This window comes from Thamnophis elegans, chromosome 6 (assembly GCF_009769535.1).
Source record: "Thamnophis elegans isolate rThaEle1 chromosome 6, rThaEle1.pri, whole genome shotgun sequence".
Lineage (NCBI taxonomy): Eukaryota > Metazoa > Chordata > Lepidosauria > Squamata > Colubridae > Thamnophis > Thamnophis elegans.
The window spans coordinates 60382215-60402458 of record NC_045546.1 but is presented as its reverse complement, the minus strand read 5'-3'; the positions used below and the strand labels follow the sequence as shown (position 1 = coordinate 60402458).

At 48.3% G+C, this 20244-nt stretch overlaps 1 protein-coding gene across 2 annotated transcripts in view; it reads left to right on the top strand.

Moving 5' to 3' along the window:
* USP9X (ubiquitin specific peptidase 9 X-linked) overlaps window positions 1-20244 on the top strand; it is a 192375-nt gene that overhangs the window by 45108 nt on the left and 127023 nt on the right. For both annotated transcript variants that reach the window (XM_032219596.1, XM_032219595.1), the window contains exons 3-8: window positions 1585-1838; window positions 8982-9127; window positions 9667-9746; window positions 10177-10289; window positions 11805-12023; window positions 12669-12784. In XM_032219596.1, the coding sequence (XP_032075487.1) occupies window positions 1743-1838; window positions 8982-9127; window positions 9667-9746; window positions 10177-10289; window positions 11805-12023; window positions 12669-12784 (770 nt within the window). In that variant the 5' untranslated portion in view covers window positions 1585-1742. The remainder of the gene's footprint in view (window positions 1-1584; window positions 1839-8981; window positions 9128-9666; window positions 9747-10176; window positions 10290-11804; window positions 12024-12668; window positions 12785-20244) is intronic.

Genomic DNA, 20244 nt, shown 5'->3' with positions numbered 1-20244 from the left:
GATACCATCAATATGCGGACGATACTCAATTGTATCTGTCCGCCCCGTGCCAAATCAATGAAGCGGTTGCCGTGATGGACCGGGGGCTCGAAGCCGTCATGGACTGGATGAGGATTAACAAGCTTGTGCTCAACCCAGAAAAGACCGAGTGGCTGTTGTGTTTTCCTCCCAAAAATTCGGCCACTAATCCAACACTCAGGCTGGGGGGTCAAATTCTACACCCCTCAGAGAGGGTTCGCAACTTGGGAGTCCTCCTGGATTCACAGCTGTCATTCGACCATCATATAACGGCTGTGACCAGGGGGGCATTCGCCCAGGTACGCCTGGTGCGCCAGTTGCGACCCTACCTGAACCGGGAGGCCCTCACAACAGTCACTCGGGCCCTCGTGATTTCTAGGCTGGAATACTGCAATGTGCTCTACATGGGGCTGCCCTTGAAGAGCATCCGGCGACTTCAGCTAGTGCAGAACGCAGCCGCGCGAGTGATTGCGGGTGCACCCCGATTCACCCGCATTACACCTATCCTCCGCGAGCTGCGCTGGCTACCTGTCGATCTCCGGATGCGCTTCAAGGTGCTATTGACCACCCATAAAGCCCTACATGGCAGTGGATCTGGATACTTGAGAGACCGCCTTCTGCCAATTACCTCCCTACGGCCTATAAGATCTCATAGGTTAGGCCTCCTCCGCATCCCATCGGCCAGCCAATGTCGGCTGGCAACCACAAGGAGGAGGGCCTTCTCAGTAGCGGCCCCGACCCTTTGGAACGAGCTCCCCGTAGAGATTCGTACCCTCTCCACCGTCCAGGCCTTCCGCACAGCCTTGAAGAACTGGCTCGCCCGTCAGGCCTGGGGATAAGGACCATTACCCCGCCCGAATGTTGTATGCATGTTGTGTATCATTTTTATTATGTGTTGTTGTCTTAGTACTGTATTGTATTGTATTCCCCTCTCCCTGGTTTCTGTGAGCCGCCCTGAGTCCCCTCAGGGAAAAGGGCGGCCTACAAATAAAATCAATTCAATTCAATTCAATTATATTTCCCCCCTGTAATGAACTCTTTTCTTTCTTTCATTGTGCTGCCTATCTGCTCCGTTTTTTCTTCTTTTCCTTTCTTTTGTTTTTTTATTGGGACATGATCTACCCTTTTCTTTGTGCCTATTAAATCCAATGAGATCCTTTATCTGCTTATTATTTCCCTCACTCAGTTTCGCTTTTTCTATGTTTTGGTTTTCATTTCTGCTTCTTTCCATAATATCCTTTCTCAAGGATAGGATACTCTATCTTATGTTGATATCTTAACATTTCCAAGTGTTTTGTGATGATAGTATTGTTTTTACAACGCCAAATGAAGTTTTCCTAAAATATAAAACAAACACAAGAGAAAAGAAAGATTGTTGGGTCATAAAATTGAACCTTATGGAGTAAATTCATTTATTTTAATTGTTTTCTTCTGGAGAAATATATTTCTTTAGATTATTTGGGACTCTTGTTGGATTTATAAAAAATAGACAATGTTTTTCCTTGAATGACATTTTTATATCTCCAGGATAATATTTAAAATAACATATATTGAATTATCTTTCAGATTATGCAATGGTCTCTGCAAAATGGCTTGTTCTTGAGTTGGAGCTTTTTAAAACAGATCTACGCTGGTACTTCAACTTTATTAAGCCGACTATAAGTTTTTCTCTCTCAACAACTACATAAACAGACAAAATTGCAAAAATCTGCCCTGTTTCGAGTATGACAGCCACAACTCGTGGCTCTCCAGTAGGAGGGAATGACAGCCAGGGACAGGCTCCTGATGGACAGTCCCAGCCTCCTATCCAGCAGAATCAGGTATGCTAAATATGCCTTTGCAATGTATATACTTGCATCTGAATATAACAGAGAATTCTAATTAGGTCTTTTACAATTCTTGTTGTTATATGAAATTCAGAATTGATAATAGAGGGCTACTGTTGGCTGCAAATACAGATAATTTTTGCTTAATGTCCATTCAACAAACTGTTCTAAATTACTATAGTGCTAAATGAGTGGGAACAGGTCCTAACAGTTGTGGCCATCACAGCTTTCCTGGGTCATATAGTGATTTGAGCCTTGGCCAGCTGGGTTGTAGTTACAATGTTGCAGTGTCCTGTGATCACATTTCTCCTGTGTGCTGCTTGGAGAATCCAAGCATGAGTTAAATTCTGCCCTCTGCCCAATGGACTAGATTGAATTTTTCTGGCCACGCCTCCTGGTCTCTGATATCCAGTTTTTCAATTCAGTCCAGCCCATTTGGACATAACTTAAAGAGTCTCCAGATATTTATTGTTTAGAGCTTTGAGTTTTCAGCTACAGTATTTGATTTTTAGTTTTACTTACTTAGGTGTAGATTGTAGTGGTTTTCTTTGATCTGGATCTGTTAAACTTGTAAAGGGAGCAGTGCTTTCCAAGCATCCTGGGCTCTGCTCGGGTGCTGGGAATGTGCAGCCAGCTGGCTCTTTACCACTGAGATTGTCCACTTGGCGATCTGTGCAGCAAGACACACAGGCGCTTCTTGTTGGCTTTGGTAAAGCGTGAAGATTGGAACGGCTTCCTTTTGTTGGTGCCGAGCAGTGTGGCTATTCCCTGGGCGTGGCCATTTTGAGCCAGCCATTTTGGAGCGCCCATTTTGAATTCCCACGCTCATTTCAGTAGCAGCTTAGGGGCGAAGAGCTTTAGTGTGGATCCAGACCAGCAACAGCGAGCAGGGAGGCAATCTTTCGGAGGCCTTGGCAGCAGCCACCTCCTCATCGTGCCTCCTGCCGCTTGGCTATTGAGCCCTGCCAGCCTTCCTGATCTCAGCAGTGTTGTGTCCGCTTTTGGCCCATGCTCAACCTGCCTCGCACAGCCCTCAGGAGTGTCGACATCTATCACCCGATTCCACCTTTGGCTGTTGGTGTTTGGACAGCTATTGTCACCTATGGCGGATGAGATCTCTGAGGCACCTGAACCTGCAGGCCAGTCCACCATCTAGGTGGGGCCCTATTTTAGAAAGGCGGGCAGGGCTTCTAGGGAGACCATCAAGGGAGCCAGAGCCAGCAGAGGCCCTGCTCTCTCAGTGGAGATGCACGAAGTAATTGCCAAGGCGATCTCCCAGGGTATAGCCAAAGGGCTACAGAGGCATGAGGTACAACCACCTGTATCCCAACCAGTGCCCCAGGCTAGCAAGAAGCATGCTCGCCCCCACAGACCTTCTTCCCTGATTCTGTTGGTGACTAGTGCAGAGTCAGTATGGTAGGCTGAGGATCCTGGGGATGAGGACTTGTCAGAGGATGAGACCATGGTCCCTGACAAGCCTGCCTTTGCTGGGCTATTCAAGCCCACTCTATTCAAGTCTATTCTATTTAAGGCCAAAGTGTCCACTCATATGGAGGTGGGGGTTGCCCTGGACCAGGGCACTAGGGATTCGGCGGTTCCTAGCAAAGGGTTGTTTGATGAGAACGTTCCGGTGCAGGAGATTATTCCCTCACCCAAACTTTTCAAGGACGTGGTCCAACGTCAGTGGGTGCAACCAGGGACCTTGGCCACCCCTGGGGGTAATGACAATCGCCTCTATTCGGTGGATCCCAGCATGGAGGACATACTTAAGATTCCCTCTGTCAATCTTCCGGTGGCGGCTCTTACCTCTTCCTCATTGTTAGCATATGACTTGCTGGAAGGTCTTAAGACAGAGGACAAGAGAGCTGAATCGACTTTTCACAAGACTCATCAAGCCACAGCATGGGCCATTAAAGCGGCCACCTTCACCTCATTTTTTAATAGGGCCACAATACCCTGGCTTCGCCAACTGCTCACCAGACTGTGCCACAATATAAATAAGATCGTGGCCACAGTGGAATATTCAGCAGATGCTACCTGTAATGCAGCAAAGTTCATTTCATGTGCTATGTCATCCAACGTTACATCTTGTCAGCTCTTATGGCTCCGCCATTGGAACGTGGACATGAGATCAGAATGGAAGCTTGCTTCCTCCCCCTTCAAAGCTGTTTGGGATACTCTAGACTCCGTATTGATTGAGAACAAGGACAAGCAGAAAGTGATGCCTTCTGTGTCCCATAAACTGGACCGTAGATGCTCTTCCTACTTCCACTGACAGACACCCCTTCAGTCTGACTCTCAACCTACCACCTCTTCATCTCAGCATCTGTACACACAAGGAACAGATCACGCTCAAGATAGGCAGCCTGTCATCAGCCCTTCTCCTGTCGGTCCTTTTGAGGAGGGCCAACAGACCATTCCGTCGGAATAAGTGACCACCATCTCAATCCTCCCAGAGGGCAGGAGATTACCTCAGATGTGTGGGTCCTTCAGACAGTTCCTCTCCCCCCCCCCCCGCACCACTTTATCCGTTGCTCGACTCCCAAATGTCCCACCAAGAAAGGCCTCATGGAGGCCGAGATTTGTCATCTAAGGGAGATAGGGCCATAGAACCAGTTCCCCCCAGGGCAAGGGCAAGGAGTTCTATTCCATTCTATTTCTGGTTCCCAAAAGCTTGTGGGGGGGAGGTGGAGAGCAATATTAGATCTAAAAAAGTTAAACGAACATCTGGCCTACAAGAAATTCAAAATGCAGTCCCTACAATCCATCCTGGGCTGCACTCAAGAAGGGGGTTTCCTGATGTCAATGACCTGAAGGAGGCATAGCTGCATGTGCCCATCAGACCCACGCACAGATGCTACCTGAGGTTCTTCTTTGCAGGGTCCCACTTTCAGTACAAGGCCCTTTTGTTCGGCCAGTCATCAGACCACAGGACTTTTACAAAGATCCTATCAGCAGTGGCTGCGCATCTATGGGGGTGTCCGATCAGCTTCCAATGCTATCTCAACCACATCTTGATTCAGTCGTTGTCACCAGTTCAGTTGGCGTGCAACCTTCACAACACCATGCGAATGCTACAGACCTATCAACCTCGACAAAAGTCACCTGACTCCTGTCACCAGACTTTTACATGTGGAAGCAATGATAGACACATCCTCTTGCCACGTATACCTGTCTCAGGACCACATTGCGAGCCTTCAAGAACTTGCCCAACGAGTCCGCCTCTCCCCCAGCGCACAGGTGCTGACACTGTCACAATTACTGGGAAAAATGATATTGTGTCTATCAATAGTTCCTCCTGCACACAGGAGAACTGCAGTGGTTTCTGCTCCCAATACAGAAGGCCTATGCCAGGAACTCTCCAGTCAGGTTGCGACTTCCTCCCAAGGTCATTAACTCCCTCAGGTGGTGGCAGTCCCTGGTTCTGATGAAGGGGACTTTCTTCAAGGAGCCTGCTCAGATTACCATCATGAAGATTGCCCATCTTTACAACAAAGTTGCACAAGGTCAGTGGTCAGCTCAAGAACTCACTCACAACATCAACTGGTTGGAGCTGAGAGTAGTAAGACTTGCGCTTCGAAGTTTTCAAAAGGACATCCACGGCCACCAAAAACATAACAACGAAGGTGCACATAAACCGCCAAGGTGGTACCAGGTCCATATCTCTCATGTTAGAGGCAGAGGCGATCGGTCAATGGGCAGAAAGACATCTGGAATCCATGTGAGTGGAGCACATCTCCGGGGTGAACAATGTTTAGGCGGATTGGCTGAGCAGGACCACTCCTGCATTATTCAAAATGGCGTCTACACCCACGACTCTTTTCATCAACTGTTGCATAGGTTCAGCCGTCCCCTGGTCGATCTATTTACCACTCCAGAGAATGCCCATCTCCCTCGCTTTTTCACCAGGTATCAGTGTCTGGGTGGAAGGAGTTGATACTCCATTGTCCCTGGCCTCCGGGGCAGGTTTATGCCTTTCCCCCATTGGCACTCATTTCAAGAGCGATCAAGAAGATACTGGAGGAACGGGCGGAGGTTCTCCTGGTGGCACCCTACTGGCCCAGACAGGCTTGAATCGCCGACCTGACCTACCTTTCCATTGCACACTCCTAGAGAATTCCCCAGGAGTCTATCTCTCAGTCAGGGGATGGTTCACCATCCGGAGCCCCAGTGGCTCAAACTAACCATCTGGCACTTGAGAGGGACCTCCTGAAGTGGGCGAGGTTCTCCACCAGGGTCATCAGAACCATTCAATCCTCCAGACACCCTTCTACCAAGGTGGCGCAGTGGTTAAATGCAGCACTGCAGGCTACTGCTAGATCAGCAGGTCAGCGGTTCAAATCTCACCGGCTCAGGGTTGACTCAGCCTTCCATCCTTCCGAGGTGGGTAAAATGAGGACCCAGATTGTTGGGGGCAATATGCTGACTCTCTGTAAACCGCTTAGAGAGGCCTGAAAGGCCTATGAAGCGGTATATAAGTCTACTGCTATTGCTATTGCTACCACCAGCATCTATGACACCACTTGGGCCACCTTTGCTCGCTGGTGTGTTGAACATCAAATTCAGCCTGCGGCAGCTTTGCTCCCACAAACCTTGGAGTTCCTCCAAGAAGGCCTTGATAAAGGTCTAGCTCCTAACACATTGCGGCGCCATATCCACTAGCTGCGTTATCAACCAGGCTTTCATCTGTCATGCACCAGATGCTCAGTAGATACCCTGAGGTCCGTAGTTTCTTACATGGGCCTTCCAATTTAAGCCCTCAGGTAGTTCACTGCTACCCCTCACGGGATCTCTCCACAGTTCTCAGAGCGCTTACCAACATGCCCTTTGAGCCTCTCCACAATTCTTCTTTGCAACACTTGACTCTTAAGATTGCTTTCTTTGTCGCTATTACGTCGGCCCGCAGGATCTCGGAGTTAGCGGCCCTGTCAGTCTGGGATGATTTGTGCATCATCCATCCAGACAGAGTTGTGCTTCATTTTGACCCATCCTTCCTGCCGAAGGTCAACTTGTATTTTCATCAAGCCCAGGAAGTAGCTCTTCCAGACTTTTGCCCGTGTCCAAGCCACCCGAGAGCGTCATTGGCACTCTCTCAACGTTCTCAGGACACTTAAGAGGTATCTCAAACATATGGCCTCCTTTCATCATTCTGAAGCCTTGCTTGTTTCTTTTCAATCCGTATCCATGGGCTTAAGGTCACCTCGTTTACCATTGGGAGATGGATCAAGGCTTGCACTTCTCTTGCTTACGAACAGCAGGGCAGACCAGTTCCTTCACGCATAACAGTGCACTAGATGCGAAGTGCGGCCACGACGGCAAGCTGGGCCACCCAGGCCTCAGTTAAGGAGATCTGCAAGGCAGCAACTTGGGTGACCCCATCATTATTTGTCAGACATTATAAATTGGACAAATTTGCCTCTGCAGAAACTGCTTTCAGAAGAAGATTTTTGCAGAGCGTTGTTTCTACGTCTTCATAGGGTTGGGTTGTCTTCTGTTCCCACCCTTGGACATTTTTTGCTTGGGTATGTCCCATGCTTGGGCTCTCCAAGCAGCGCACAGGAGAATAACCATTGGCTTACCTGAAGGGCTGTTCTCTGTGTGCTGCAGAAGAGTCCAACCCCACCCAGGGGTACCTTTTTTCCATCGGAATGGACCTATCCTCATCTATTAGACTTTATGGATCTACTATGATAGATTTGTCTTCCACGGAACCATGCCTTCATTGAAAAACTGAATATCAGAGGAGACCAGGAGGCATGGCCAGAAAATTCAGTCCAGTCCATTGGGCAGAGGGACAGAATTTAACCCATGCTTGGACTCTCCTGCAGCGCACAGAGAATGACCCTTCAGGTAAGCCAATGGTCATTTCCATTTCCAACCTTCGCTGCTGGCTTCTGACAAGCAGTCAGTGGGAAAGCTGTGAGGAGATCACAAATTGGAATTGTGTATCTGTGGGAAACTGTGCCTGCAAGTATTGGCCTAATACTGTGATGGCAACCTTTTAGGGACCGACTTCCCAAACTGCAACCCAAAACCCATTTATTTATTGTAAAGTGCCAATACTGCAGTTTATTAGCCTGAATAATAAGGTTTTACTACCAGTGGTGGGATTCAAATAATTTAACAACCAACAGCTTCTTCCAAGTGGCTGGGGAGGTCATGTGACTGAGTGGGCACGGCCAACTCTATGTCACTCATGTGGATGGTGCCTGTATGAGACAGGCAGGGTTGGGGAGGGAATCCAGGGGACACTCCGGTGGGAGGGGCAGGAGGAAAGAAAAATCCAACCTGTTTGTCTGTGCGTGTGCAGGTGTGTGTGTGTGTGTCTGTCTGTGTGTGTGTGTGTGTGTGTGAGAGAGAGAGAGAGAGAGAGAGAGAGAGAGAGAAAGAGAGCGCATCACTGCCAGCCCTAGATCTCTCTAGGGGGCCTAGAGGGGGCCCAGGAAGTCCCTGAGTCAGCTAACCCGGCTTCTCCTCTTACAACTAACTTTCCCAGTCTAGCTTGATGCAGGCTTTCTCCCCAGGCCCCCATCTGTTTTCTCCCCATTAGCCAGACAAAGCTAGGCAAAAAGCTAGGCCCATAGGACTCTCAAAGCCAAGAATGAATGCTTGTGTTGTAACTAGCCCGGATGCTAGATCGGCCCTCTGAAAACTCTGTCTCTCAAGCCAGGCGAACTTTTGCACACCATTCACTGAGGCGGAGGCAGTGGTGGGATTCAGCCAGTTACCACCTATTCGGGAGAACCAGTTGTTAACTTTCTAAGCAGCTCGAAGAACCAGTTGTTGGAAGAAATCTCATTTTGTTTTTTTCCACTTTACAGGGCTAATCCTAATATAGTCTAATTTTTATTGCCCTTCTTACAGAAGATGCCTCTTCGGTTAACCCTTATTCCATTGTAATAGCTAAGGCAAAGCGCCCATCGACTTGAGGAACGTTGAGTTGGCCACGCCCACACAGTCACATGATTACCGAACCCCCATCTACCCAGCTGGTCATTAGGGCAGAGAACCGGTTGTTAAATTATTTGAATCGCACCACTGGGCGGAGGGTAAGGTGGAACTAATAGAAGTCCACAACAAATAAAGAAAAATGATGAAAATTGAATAGTTCATAGAAATCCATAGTTTCCATTTCAGACTTCTTCACCCGATTCTTCAAATGAGAATTCCCCAGCTACTCCCCCTGATGAACAGGGTCAAGGTGATGCCCCACCACAACTTGAAGATGAAGAGCCTGCATTTCCACACACTGACTTGGCAAAATTGGATGACATGATCAACAGGTTTTTTTTAAATGTTTTTTTAATTTTTAAAAGTTCTAACAGTGGTGCGGTTAACTTCTGTTGGCATTTTGGATTTATTTCAGTAGCTTTTAAACAAATACATCCACTTCTTGTTTACCAATTACCTTGGTTATTGATTATTTGAAATATGACAAAATGTTTTAAAAAATACTTTCCAACCAATGTGTACATTTATGACTAAATTTTATATTCATGACAACAATGCATGCTGGAATAAGAGGAATGCTGGTGTAGTTGTATGAGAACTTGATTTATATGAAATGACAGAAACTCAGTGATCTTCACAGCATCTATCTTCTCTCAGTCACATATTCACTTAACGACCTGCTCGTTGGAATATAACTCAGTTTCTAAACAAGGAGTGCATGTAAAACATGACTTGTTTACAAAGTATAGTATCAAATTATGGCAGATTTTTTCTATGTGTTTCTGAATGTATGTATCCCTGTATGAGGGATACATGAGTGGGGAAAAACTAGATGTAATGTAAAATGAATTATATTCTTACGTTTTCCTAGACCTCGATGGGTTGTTCCTGTGTTGCCTAAGGGGGAGTTAGAAGTTCTTCTAGAAGCTGCTATTGAGCTTAGTAAAAAGGGTAAGCTGAAAAATAAAACATTAAGAAAAATGGATGTAACTAATATTCCCGGCTAAATTTTTAAGTGGTTTACCTGTATGAATTGGGAATAGTCTTAAACAGACATTACCTTAGTGCCTTTGTATTCCTGTTTCTTTTGTAACCCCTCAAAAACATTTAGTTTTTATAAATCTACCTTCCATCCCCAGCTATTAGTGTTCTGATTATATTTTCTTCCAGGTTTTGGGATTTTTCACGTTAAAAATCCTGTGGTGTTAAATTTTTTAGATTTACTAAAGAAACTAGCACTTATTGAATTTGGATAAAGTACAAGAGATATCTAAGGCTAAAAAGTGCTTTAAATCTTGAAAAAGATTCTGAATGATCTGTTGTCATTGGTGTTTTGAGGATTGACATTCCATAGAAATAATGTTATTGTTTTTTTACATAGGTCTTGATGTTAAAAGTGAGGCCTGTCAACGATTTTTCCGAGATGGGTTAACAATTTCTTTCACAAAAATACTTACAGATGAGGCAGTGAGTGGCTGGAAATTTGAAATACATGTAAGTTGGAGTTAGCTACTCATATAATAAACAAATCCAGTGTGCTTAAAAAAAAAGGAGATTTAATTTCCCAAGCTCCCTGGCTTTCTAAACTCAGTAATTTCCAATTTTTTTGAATAGGAAAATACTTTAATATTAAACTTTTGCAGTCTTCCTCATCATAGTAATTGTATACATGTCATCAGGTTGACAGTGTGGGGTGTGAAAATATACAGAAGAAAAATATGGGATGTAACATGCACAGAGAGTCACTGGGTAGCTGTGTGAAAGATAGGGAGAACAGTAGGAGCTTATAGAGAACAGCTATGGCAAAGTGAGGACATTTATAAGAAACTTACATGATAGCAGGTAGGCTCAATGCAGGATAAAGGAATTTGGTTGCAGACTTTGCTTTAAATCAGGAGTCCCAACCCCCAGGCTGTGGCCCACTACTGGCCCTTGAGCCGTTCAGAACTACGCTGCGGAATTGGTGGGCGAGAGTGTACACCCCCACATGTATGAGCAGCAGGAGAGCGTATGCACACACACTCCATTTGTGCAAGTAGCGTGTACACATGCCTGCCGCTCACACAAATGGAGCTGTACATGCACACTTTCCTGCTGCTTACCCGGAAGCATCCCCTGCCACTGGGCCGCAAAGCTGGAAAGGTTGGGGAAGTCTTCTTTAAATGGTTCAAATACAGGCAGTGGCAGACAGGGAATTTTACTTTCACAATCAGATTTGAGCAGTCCCCCAGATCTTTGGAAATTTGTCGGTAAAAGTTTTCAGTAATCAAAATCCAAAGCAGGATACAGAAGCATCATTGGGCACAGTATAAGAGTCTCAGTATCATAGGTATGTAATCAGATGGTTGGGGTCCCAGGGAGCAGATTTCCACAGGCATCAGCTCAGGTCACAGAGTTCTGAGTACCATTGCAGTTTTTCTCAAGAAGAGAAGTCAAGTTTTCTCTATTGCAAAAAGTGAATTCTGGGTCTGGATGGTCTTTCTGGTTCCTCATCCTATGGGAGGGGGCACAGCTAGTCCTGGTGATTGCTGAGTGAACCAGCCTCATGTCATTGAATATTCAAAGCTTCCACAGGCTGAAATTCACTTAGCAGGCTTCTCTGAGTTAGAGCTGACCATGACATGCAGGAACAGTGACATTAATGAGAAAAATCATGCATGTAGTGACTATGCTGGATGGGAGAGAAGTGTCATTGGAAAAAAAAGGGTTTCCCTTGATCCCCTAATATTTTTCTTTTCAGTTTTCTACCTAGGCAGTGGAATATTTTTTGGTCAATGGTTGTGAATAAGCAGTGTGACTGTGTTTGTTTTATTTGCCATGTTTGGTGCGTGTCACAGACCCCTTATAAAAATTGTGTAGTTCCTCAGGGACCCTTTGTCTACAGTTGGGTAATTGTTAGTTTAAACCTAAAACACACTGCAGTGTAGCAGTGTGTTTATTACTGTAATAAGATTAGTGACAGAATTTGAATGCAAGGCAGAATATCTAAAATCATTTTCTTTTAAATAGAGATGTATCATTAACAACACCCATCGCCTAGTAGAACTTTGTGTGGCAAAGCTGGCCCAAGATTGGTTTCCTCTTCTTGAACTTCTTGCAATGGCCTTAAATCCTCATTGCAAATTCCATCTTTATAATGGTACACGTCCCTCAGAAACTGTTCCTGCTGGAGCTCAGCTAGCTGAAGATGAACTTTATGCTCGTCCTCCAGACCCAAGGTCACCAAAGGTATGTTGATTGAAATTGGAACTATAGATGAAATCTCTGAAAAGTAATTTCCGGAGATAAAAGAAAACTACAGAAATTGGTTTTCTTATTTGAGTCAGAAAAACTAGAATTTGTGCATTTATTTCAACAGAAGCCTATGCAAAGGGTTTTTAGAATATGATTTCAGTCTAATATTTAAGTAATGATATCATTGACAATTTTGATAATTCAGATTCTTTTTGTACTGCAAATAGTACTTTTTCAGAGTATTAAATTGAATAACAGTGGTTGTGGATAAAGCACTTGAATGCTTGAATTAGTTGTTATTCTCGATGCAATTTAATAAATTTATTTTAGCTAAATTAGATTATGGAACCTAAAATAAATAGATTTTTAAATATAATCCTGCCTTTGTTTCTGACTAAAATAAAATAAAAATAAAATACTTATTCTGCCTTTAAAATGTCATAATTAAAGATTGAATTTTATGTTATATAATTTTTCAAATTTCAATAAAGTTTAAAGGATAGTACTAGGTAAAGGTAAAAGAATGATTTAAAGATACTGGCATCTAATTTAAATCAAATATGTTGAGCAACATCTGTGATGTAAATATGTGTTTTGGTGGTAGAAATTACTTGTAAAGGAGAAAACATTTTTTTGCAGGGTTGGCTAGTAGATCTCATCAACAAGTTTGGCACCTTAAATGGATTTCAAATCCTACATGATCGTTTTATGAGTGGATCAGCACTGAATGTTCAGATTATTGCAGCTCTCATCAAGTAAGTTCTTGTAAGGAAGTGTTTGGAATTTTTCATCTGAACAAAAGTAACTCATTTTAATTCATATATCTTTCTGTATATTGTATGATGATAAAGTTACTATTATATGCACTTTTCTACACTTCTCAAAATGCAAAGAAGATTGCACAGTTCTAAATATAAGAACATGATAATACATTGTATTAATAAGTAAACTCAGAAGGTGGTTTAATATCTAATAGTGGATTTGACCCTGTAGAAAACATTTCTTTTCTTAACAAATCAGAATACCTAGTTTCTCCTAGGCGCTGCTTGGAGTGTCCAAGCTCGGGTTTAACTTCAGCTTGCTGCCCAAGGACTGAGTTGATTTTTTTCTGTTGTAGCTCCGCCTCCTGGTTGCTCCAGAGGCTCAGTTTTAAAAAACTCAGTCGCCCAACAGGAGGTATTTACAGGGGCTCCAGTCCTTGTGCAGCAAGCTGGACCCCAATTTAGTATTTCCTAGAGAGTTTGTAGCTCCTTTTTGCTAGTTTGGATAGATAGGTTGTAGTTAGGGTAATTTTATCCTGCTTTTCTACTTCTACGAGGATTCTGCTTTAATCCATCACGCAGGCAGGCTCCCTGGGGCGATCGCAGCCCAGCCTTCACCTGGGCTGTTTCTAGGTCGGGTCTCTCCCAAAACGCCGGTTCAGTGAGTACGTGGGGGGGGGGAGGCGATTTGGCAGCTAAAACCTTCCTGAGCCCCTGACAGGAGCGCTAGGCTCCGTGCCGGCCCGACAACGCACCAGGCGTGCGCAGCAAGAGAGCCTGCCATTTTAAACGGCCCGTTTTGGCGCGCCTTCGTTTCCAGGCCTCTATTCTTGCCGTGATCAGCAGATCACCGCCGAGGGCCGCCTTAAGCCCGGAGCCTCACGTGGGGTGCCCACGCTGTCTCTTGCCTTCCTTTTCCTTCCAGCGGCCGCAGGGAACCCAGGCTTCAAACCCCCGCCTACCTGCCTTCAGCGCGGATCCGCAGGCGCTAGGCGAATCCTCTCAGCCAGCTCCAGCCTCCCTCTCCTCTCTTCAGCCGGCTAGGCCTCTGAGCCTTAAAGGCCCAGCGTGTGGATCAGGTTCTGGCCTACCCCAGGCCTGGTCTACTGCCATTGCCAGAATGGAGCAACAGCTTAATACTATCAGCATGGAAGAGAGGCAAGGGGAAAAGACCGGGCCCACTCCCACTAAGCGTAGCAGGCCCAATCCATCAGGCAAGGGAGTTGGGGGGGTATTTCCCCAGGGGAGAAGCAGCCTAAGGCAGGCTCGGCCTCCAAGGCTGAGGAAAAACTGGCACTGCGCTGTCAGAAGGCCCTGGAGAAACAGTTCCAGAAGGCCCAGGCCGCACAGTGCAAGATTTCTATGGAGTCATCCCCCAACGAGACCGGGGGTGGGTCTCCCAGGGGTGAATCCCAGCAAGGGGAATCCCCTCTAGGCCCAGGCAGTGAGGACTTTGGGTTCTCCCCCAACCCTCATAGGGCTTCCTTGGGATCCCCTGCCCATTCCATGGCTATGGATTCCCTAGCAGACATTGATTCAGGAGCTGAGGAGGAATCCTTAGCTCCATCTGAATTGGAGCCCCCTCCCCCGCAGGGTCAGGAGTCCATCCTATCCAGGGCCATGGAGGAGGTGGTAGCTCAGGCCATATCCAAAGGCATCTCAGATGGCATGGTACAGCTGGCGGCCCAGTTGCCCTCTGTGGCGCACAAGCCAGCTCCCAGTCAGGCCAAGATTCCCAAGGCCTCTGAAGCTAGGGCACCCTCTCCTGCCCCCACGGGTCTTAGTGAGGTGTCAGATCAGGAGGAGCCTGAGGTAGAGGTTCCGGTCCTATTGGAGGATGAGGAACCTGCTGCTGAACAGGACACGGGCTCAGCCCTATTCAATCCGGCCATGTTTAAGGCCCTCCTCATGAAGGCCAGGGCTGCAGGCCCCCAGATGGGTCTCCCAGCCCCCGCAGCAAAGCCTGTATCTGATCCGGTCACGGGTATAGTCATAGGGCCCCAGGACCCCGGCGCAGGCCTTTTTAATGAGGTTCCTCCACCTTTGGACCTTGTGCCGGCACCCCAGTTATTTGTGGACATCATCCAGCGACAATGGGTGCAGCCGGGGACTCTAGCCACTCCCAGTGGGACGGAGAGGAAGTTATTCACCATGGAGGCTCCCCTGGAGGAGCTCCTCAAGGTCCCTCAGGTGGACGATCCAATTATGGCTCTCACATCCCCCACTTCCCTTCCAGCTGAGTTATTGGAAGGCCTCAAGGCAGAGGACAAGAGGGCAGAATCCGCGGCTCTTAAGACACACAAGGCCACTGCCTGGGCCATGCGCGCTTCCGCCAGCTCCTCTTATTTTGGCAGGGCAGCCCTCTTCTGGCTCCGCAAACTGCGGGCTGGCCTCCCGGCAGGCAACTCCAAGACTAGACAGGACATCACCAAGATCATAGCCGCCGTGGAGTATTCTGCTGACGCGTCCCTGGCCGCCACCAAATTTTCATCCAGGGTGCTGGCCTCGAATGTCACCTTGAGGCGCCTGCTGTGGCTCCGCCACTGGCAGGCTGATGTTAAAGCAAAATGGAAGGTGGCTTCCGCCCCCTTCAAGGGGGGTAAGCTGTTTGGAGAGGCCCTAGATCCATTCCTCACCGAGAATAAGGATAAGCGCAAGGTGCTCCCTCCGGTCACAAAAAAGCATGAACGGAAAGGTCAGCCCTTTCGCAAAAATTCCTTTCGGAATAGCGAGCCCTCCACTTCCACTGCTGGTCCTAGTCGAGCCTACGGCGCCTCACAGGATCGCGCCCAGGATAGACCCTCCTTTAGAGACAGAGGGAAGCAGCAGGGTTTCCGCAAACCCTTCTGGGGAGGCTATTCCAACAGGCGCCTTAGGAAGTCAAAGTGACCGTCACAGGGCTCCCCCCATAGGCGGCCGGCTTCAGCTCTATGCTGCCCAGTGGGAGGAAACCACGATGGGCAGCTGGGTCAGGAACACGGTCCTCCACGGGCTGACCCTTGAGTTCCTGTCCTTCCCCCCGAGAACCTTCCTCCATTGCCCTATCCCAGGTCCGCCCACAAGTTACAACTGATGAGGGCGGAGATTCAACACCTTTTAGAGATAGCGGCCATAGAGGAAGTCCCCAGGGGTCAAGAAGGCAGGGGTTTTTATTCCATCCTCTTCCTGGTCCCCAAGTCATCAGGGGGGATGAGGGCAATCCTGGACCTCAAGAAGCTGAACAAGCATCTGGCGTACAAGCGCTTCAAGATGCAGTCCCTCTAGACCATCCTGGGCTGCGTCAGACCGGGCGATCTGCTGACATCGGTCGACCTGAAGGAGGCGTATCTGCATGTTCCGATCCACCCGACGCACCGCCAGTTCCTGAGGTTCCAGTTCACCCATTACCAGTACAGGGCCCTTCCCTTCGGGCTCTTGTCGGCCCCGCGGACTTTCACCAAGCTGCTGGCAGCTGTAGCCGCACGACTCCGGTCTCTGCCTGTCAGATTGGAATGCTACCTGGACGACATACTTATCCTCTCGTCGTCCAGGGGGCAAGCCCAAGCAGACCTGGCCACCACCATCAAGGCCCTGCAGCTTCACGGGTTCTCCGTCAACCTCACCAAGAGCCATCTGAACCCGACCTGCAGGATCCAGCACCTCGGAACGATCATCGATTCTGAAACCTACCAAGTCTTCCTCACTCAAGAGCGAGTCGACAGCATCTGGACCCTAGCCACCACCATCAAGGCCCTGCAGCTTCACGGGTTCTCCGTCAACCTCACCAAGAGCCATCTGAGCCCGACCTGCAGGATCCAGCACCTCGGAACGATCATTGATTCTGAAACCTGCCAAGTCTTCCTCACTCAAGAGCGAGTCGATAGCATCTGGACCCTGGTGAGGAGCATCCGCTCGACCGGGTCAGCCTCGATCCTCTCTCTATCACAACTGATGGGGAAGCTGATGTCTTGCATCGCGGTAGCCCCTTGGGCGCGGCTGCACACACGAGAACTGCAATGGTTCCTGCTCCCTCTCCAAAGGAAGAAGGCCAGCAACTCCAAATGGGTGGTACGGGTCCCACCGAAGGTCCTCCGTTCCCTCCGATGGTGGCAGACGGAAGCCCTCCTCAAAGACACACGCTTCAGGGAGCCAAAGCGTCTGATAATCACCACAGACGCCAGCCTCTTCGGCTGGGGTGGTCATCTGGGAACAGCGGTGGTCCAGGGCAGGTGGTTGCATGCGGAGCTCGCCCACAACATCAACTGGCTGGAGCTCCGGGCCGCAAGACTCACCCTGCGCCACTTCCTCGACCAGGTCAGAGGCCGCGATGTACTGATTCTGACGGACAACATCGCCGCCAAAGCCTACATCAACCACCAGGGCGGCACACGGTCTCTGGCGCTGATGTCAGAAGCAGAGACCCTAGGTCGCTGGGCGGAGAGTCATCTGGCGTCAATACGAGCAGACCACATCTCCGGCGTGGACAACGGACTGGCTCAGCAGAAAACCATCCAGAAATCGGAATGGCGTCTGCACCCGAGACTGTTTTACCAGCTGTCTCCAAAGTTCGGCCACCCGGTTGTCGACCTGTTTGCCTCGCCGGCTAACGCCCAACTTCCCAAGTACTTCACCCGGTTCCATTGCCCAGGGGCGGAGGGCACGGACGCTTTAAGATTTCGCTGGCCCCCGGGTCGGCTGTACGCCTTCCCTCTGCTCCCTCTGATACCACATGTCATTCGGAAGATTCTGGAGGAAGCTGCGGAGGTGCTCCTAGTCGCTCCTCACTGGCCGAGGAGGACTTGGTTTGCCGACCTGGTCAGCCTGTCGATGTCCCGGCCGTGGCGAATACCTCAGGAGCAAATCTCCCTCAGCCAGGAGGTCGTACAACATCCGGAGCCCCAGTGGCTGCAACTGGCCGTCTGGCACTTGAGGGGGACCTCCTGAGGCTTCATTGCTTCTCCGACAGAGTCATCCAATTCAGGCCTCCAGACGGCTGTCCACCGTCAGAATCTACGAGGCTACGTGGACGGCCTTCTCCAGTTGGTGCCTCAACCATCACCTTGTGGCATCCTCCGCGACCATTCCGCAAGTCCTGGAATTTCTTCAGGACGGTTTGGACAAAGGGCTTGCGCCAAACACTCTCCGTAGACAGGTGGCTGCCCTGAGCACCATTCTGTCTTCTGACACTCAACTTCCGATTTCACGACATCCTCAGGTAAAGGGATTCCTGAAGGGGGCATCCAACCTTTGCCTGCCCACCATTCACAGGTACCCTACCTGGGACTTGACTGTTGTTCTGCAGGCATTGACCGCATCACCCTTTGAACCGTTGCGGACGGTGGGCCTACGCCATCTTACGCTAAAGACCGCCTTCCTCATTGCCATCACCTTCACCCGCAGAATTTCGGAGTTGGCCGCCTTGTCTGTCAGAGGCGACCTTTGCATTTTCCACTCCGACAGAGTCATATTGAGACTGGACCCTGCCTTTGTCCCGAAGATTAACACCATCTTCCACAGAGCGCAGGAAGTGATACTCCCTGACTTTTGCCCTTGTCCCAAGCACCAGAGGGAAGTCACTTGGCACAAATTGGATGTACGGCAGGCGGTGCGTATTTACATCAAGCGAACAACTCCTTTCCGTAAATCGGAGGCCTTATTTTTGTCATTCCAGCCGGCCTCCATGGGGAAGAAAGTCGCGTCCTCTACCATTGAACGCTGGCTCAGAGTGTGCATCAAGATGTCTTACAAGACTCAGGCCAGACCGGTTCCCTCGCGCATAACAGCACACTCTACGAGGAGCGCTGCGACCTCAGCCACCTGGGCTACGCAAGCGCCAATTGAAGAAATCTGCCGTGCTGCGACGTGGTCTGGTCCGTCTCCATTTATACGCAACTATAGACTGGACACTTTCGCCTCCACTGAGGCGTCTTTTGGGAGGAGAGTTCTACAGAGGGTGGTGGCAAGCACCGCAGCCCCGGACATTTCTTCTTCCCTCCCAACTTCGACATAGCTTTGGCATGTCCCGAGCTTGGACACTCCAAGCAGCGCCTAGGAGAAAGACCATTGGCTTACCTGAATGGTCGTTCTCGAGGCGCTGCGGAGTGTCCAAACCCGCCCTTAAGGTGGGGCCGCGAGGTGTGTTCTTAGCACCTTCATGTCTTGGACTTGGACTAGTTCAGTCATGGACTATTGATCTCCTTCATTTTTTAAAACTGAGCCTCTGGAGCAACCAGGAGGCGGAGCTACAACAGAAAAAAATCAACTCAGTCCTTGGGCAGCAAGCTGAAGTTAAACCCGAGCTTGGACACTCCGCAGCGCCTCGAGAACGACCATTCAGGTAAGCCAATGGTCTTTTTCTATCTATTCCCATTTGCTGTCAAAAATAGTTTTGTGAAAGAGGTAATTTAGAAATAGTTCATATCAGTTTGTTCCAATTAAAGATTTGTTTAAAAAAATACAATGTCATTGAGGCTACAATTCAGTTTTCTAAACTATTATAAACTGCACCCTATTCTAACTCTTGCTATCTAGGAGCTTTAGTAATTTAACTCTTCCTTAATGTACAAACTACATTAGTGTCTGGGGTGCGATGGCTTGGTGGTTAAAGACATTGAGCTTGTCACCTGGAAAACTGACAGCCCGAGTTCGAGACCTTGGCACTGTTTGATGGGGTGAGCTCCTGTTATTTGCCCCAGCTCCTACCCACCTAGCAGTTCTAAAGCATGCAAATGTGAGTAGATAAATAAGTACCACTTCAGTGGGAAGGTAACAATATTTCATGCATCTTGTCATATAGTTGTGCTGGCCATATGATGAAAAAAAATGTCTTTGGATAACACTGACTCCTTCAACTTTAGAAACTGAGATGGGCACCACCCTCTAGAATCGGGCATGATTCGAGAAGGGAAACATTTACATTAGTTTGTAGAAGACTTTGATATTTCTTTTCATTTTACTCAAGCAAGTAGAATTGTGCAGTAAATAATTCCCCATAGTTGATGGAGATAGCATTCAGGAATGGGTTAATTCATCAGTATCCAATCGGACTGAGTCTGTAGTTGTGACATCATAGCTTTCCTGCTAGCTCCTCCCAGCTTTAGACTCCTTCAGTTCTTGGACGTGTTTTTCTCTGTTCTCTTACAGATTAGGCTAGAATTAGGACAGCCTCTCAGCTATCAAACGACAACCCGGCCTTCACGTGGTGCCCCCCGTTCCCACCAATCGGGCTCTGTCGACCCTTGGGACTGGCGCCCCCTTGGGTATATCCAGCCGAAACAGCTTCCATGGATCGCCGTATCCATTCCAATCAACGCTTTTTAGGGCTAAACAATATCGGTTGCCTGCACCACCTGACAACCCTAGCCCAGGACCGAAAACAGTGGCGTCAAATTTCCATGGAAGTCGCCTATACCCACGATGGGTGAAGAGGCGTCAAGTACAAGTACAAGGATAGGCTTAGTGTTTAAACAGACTTT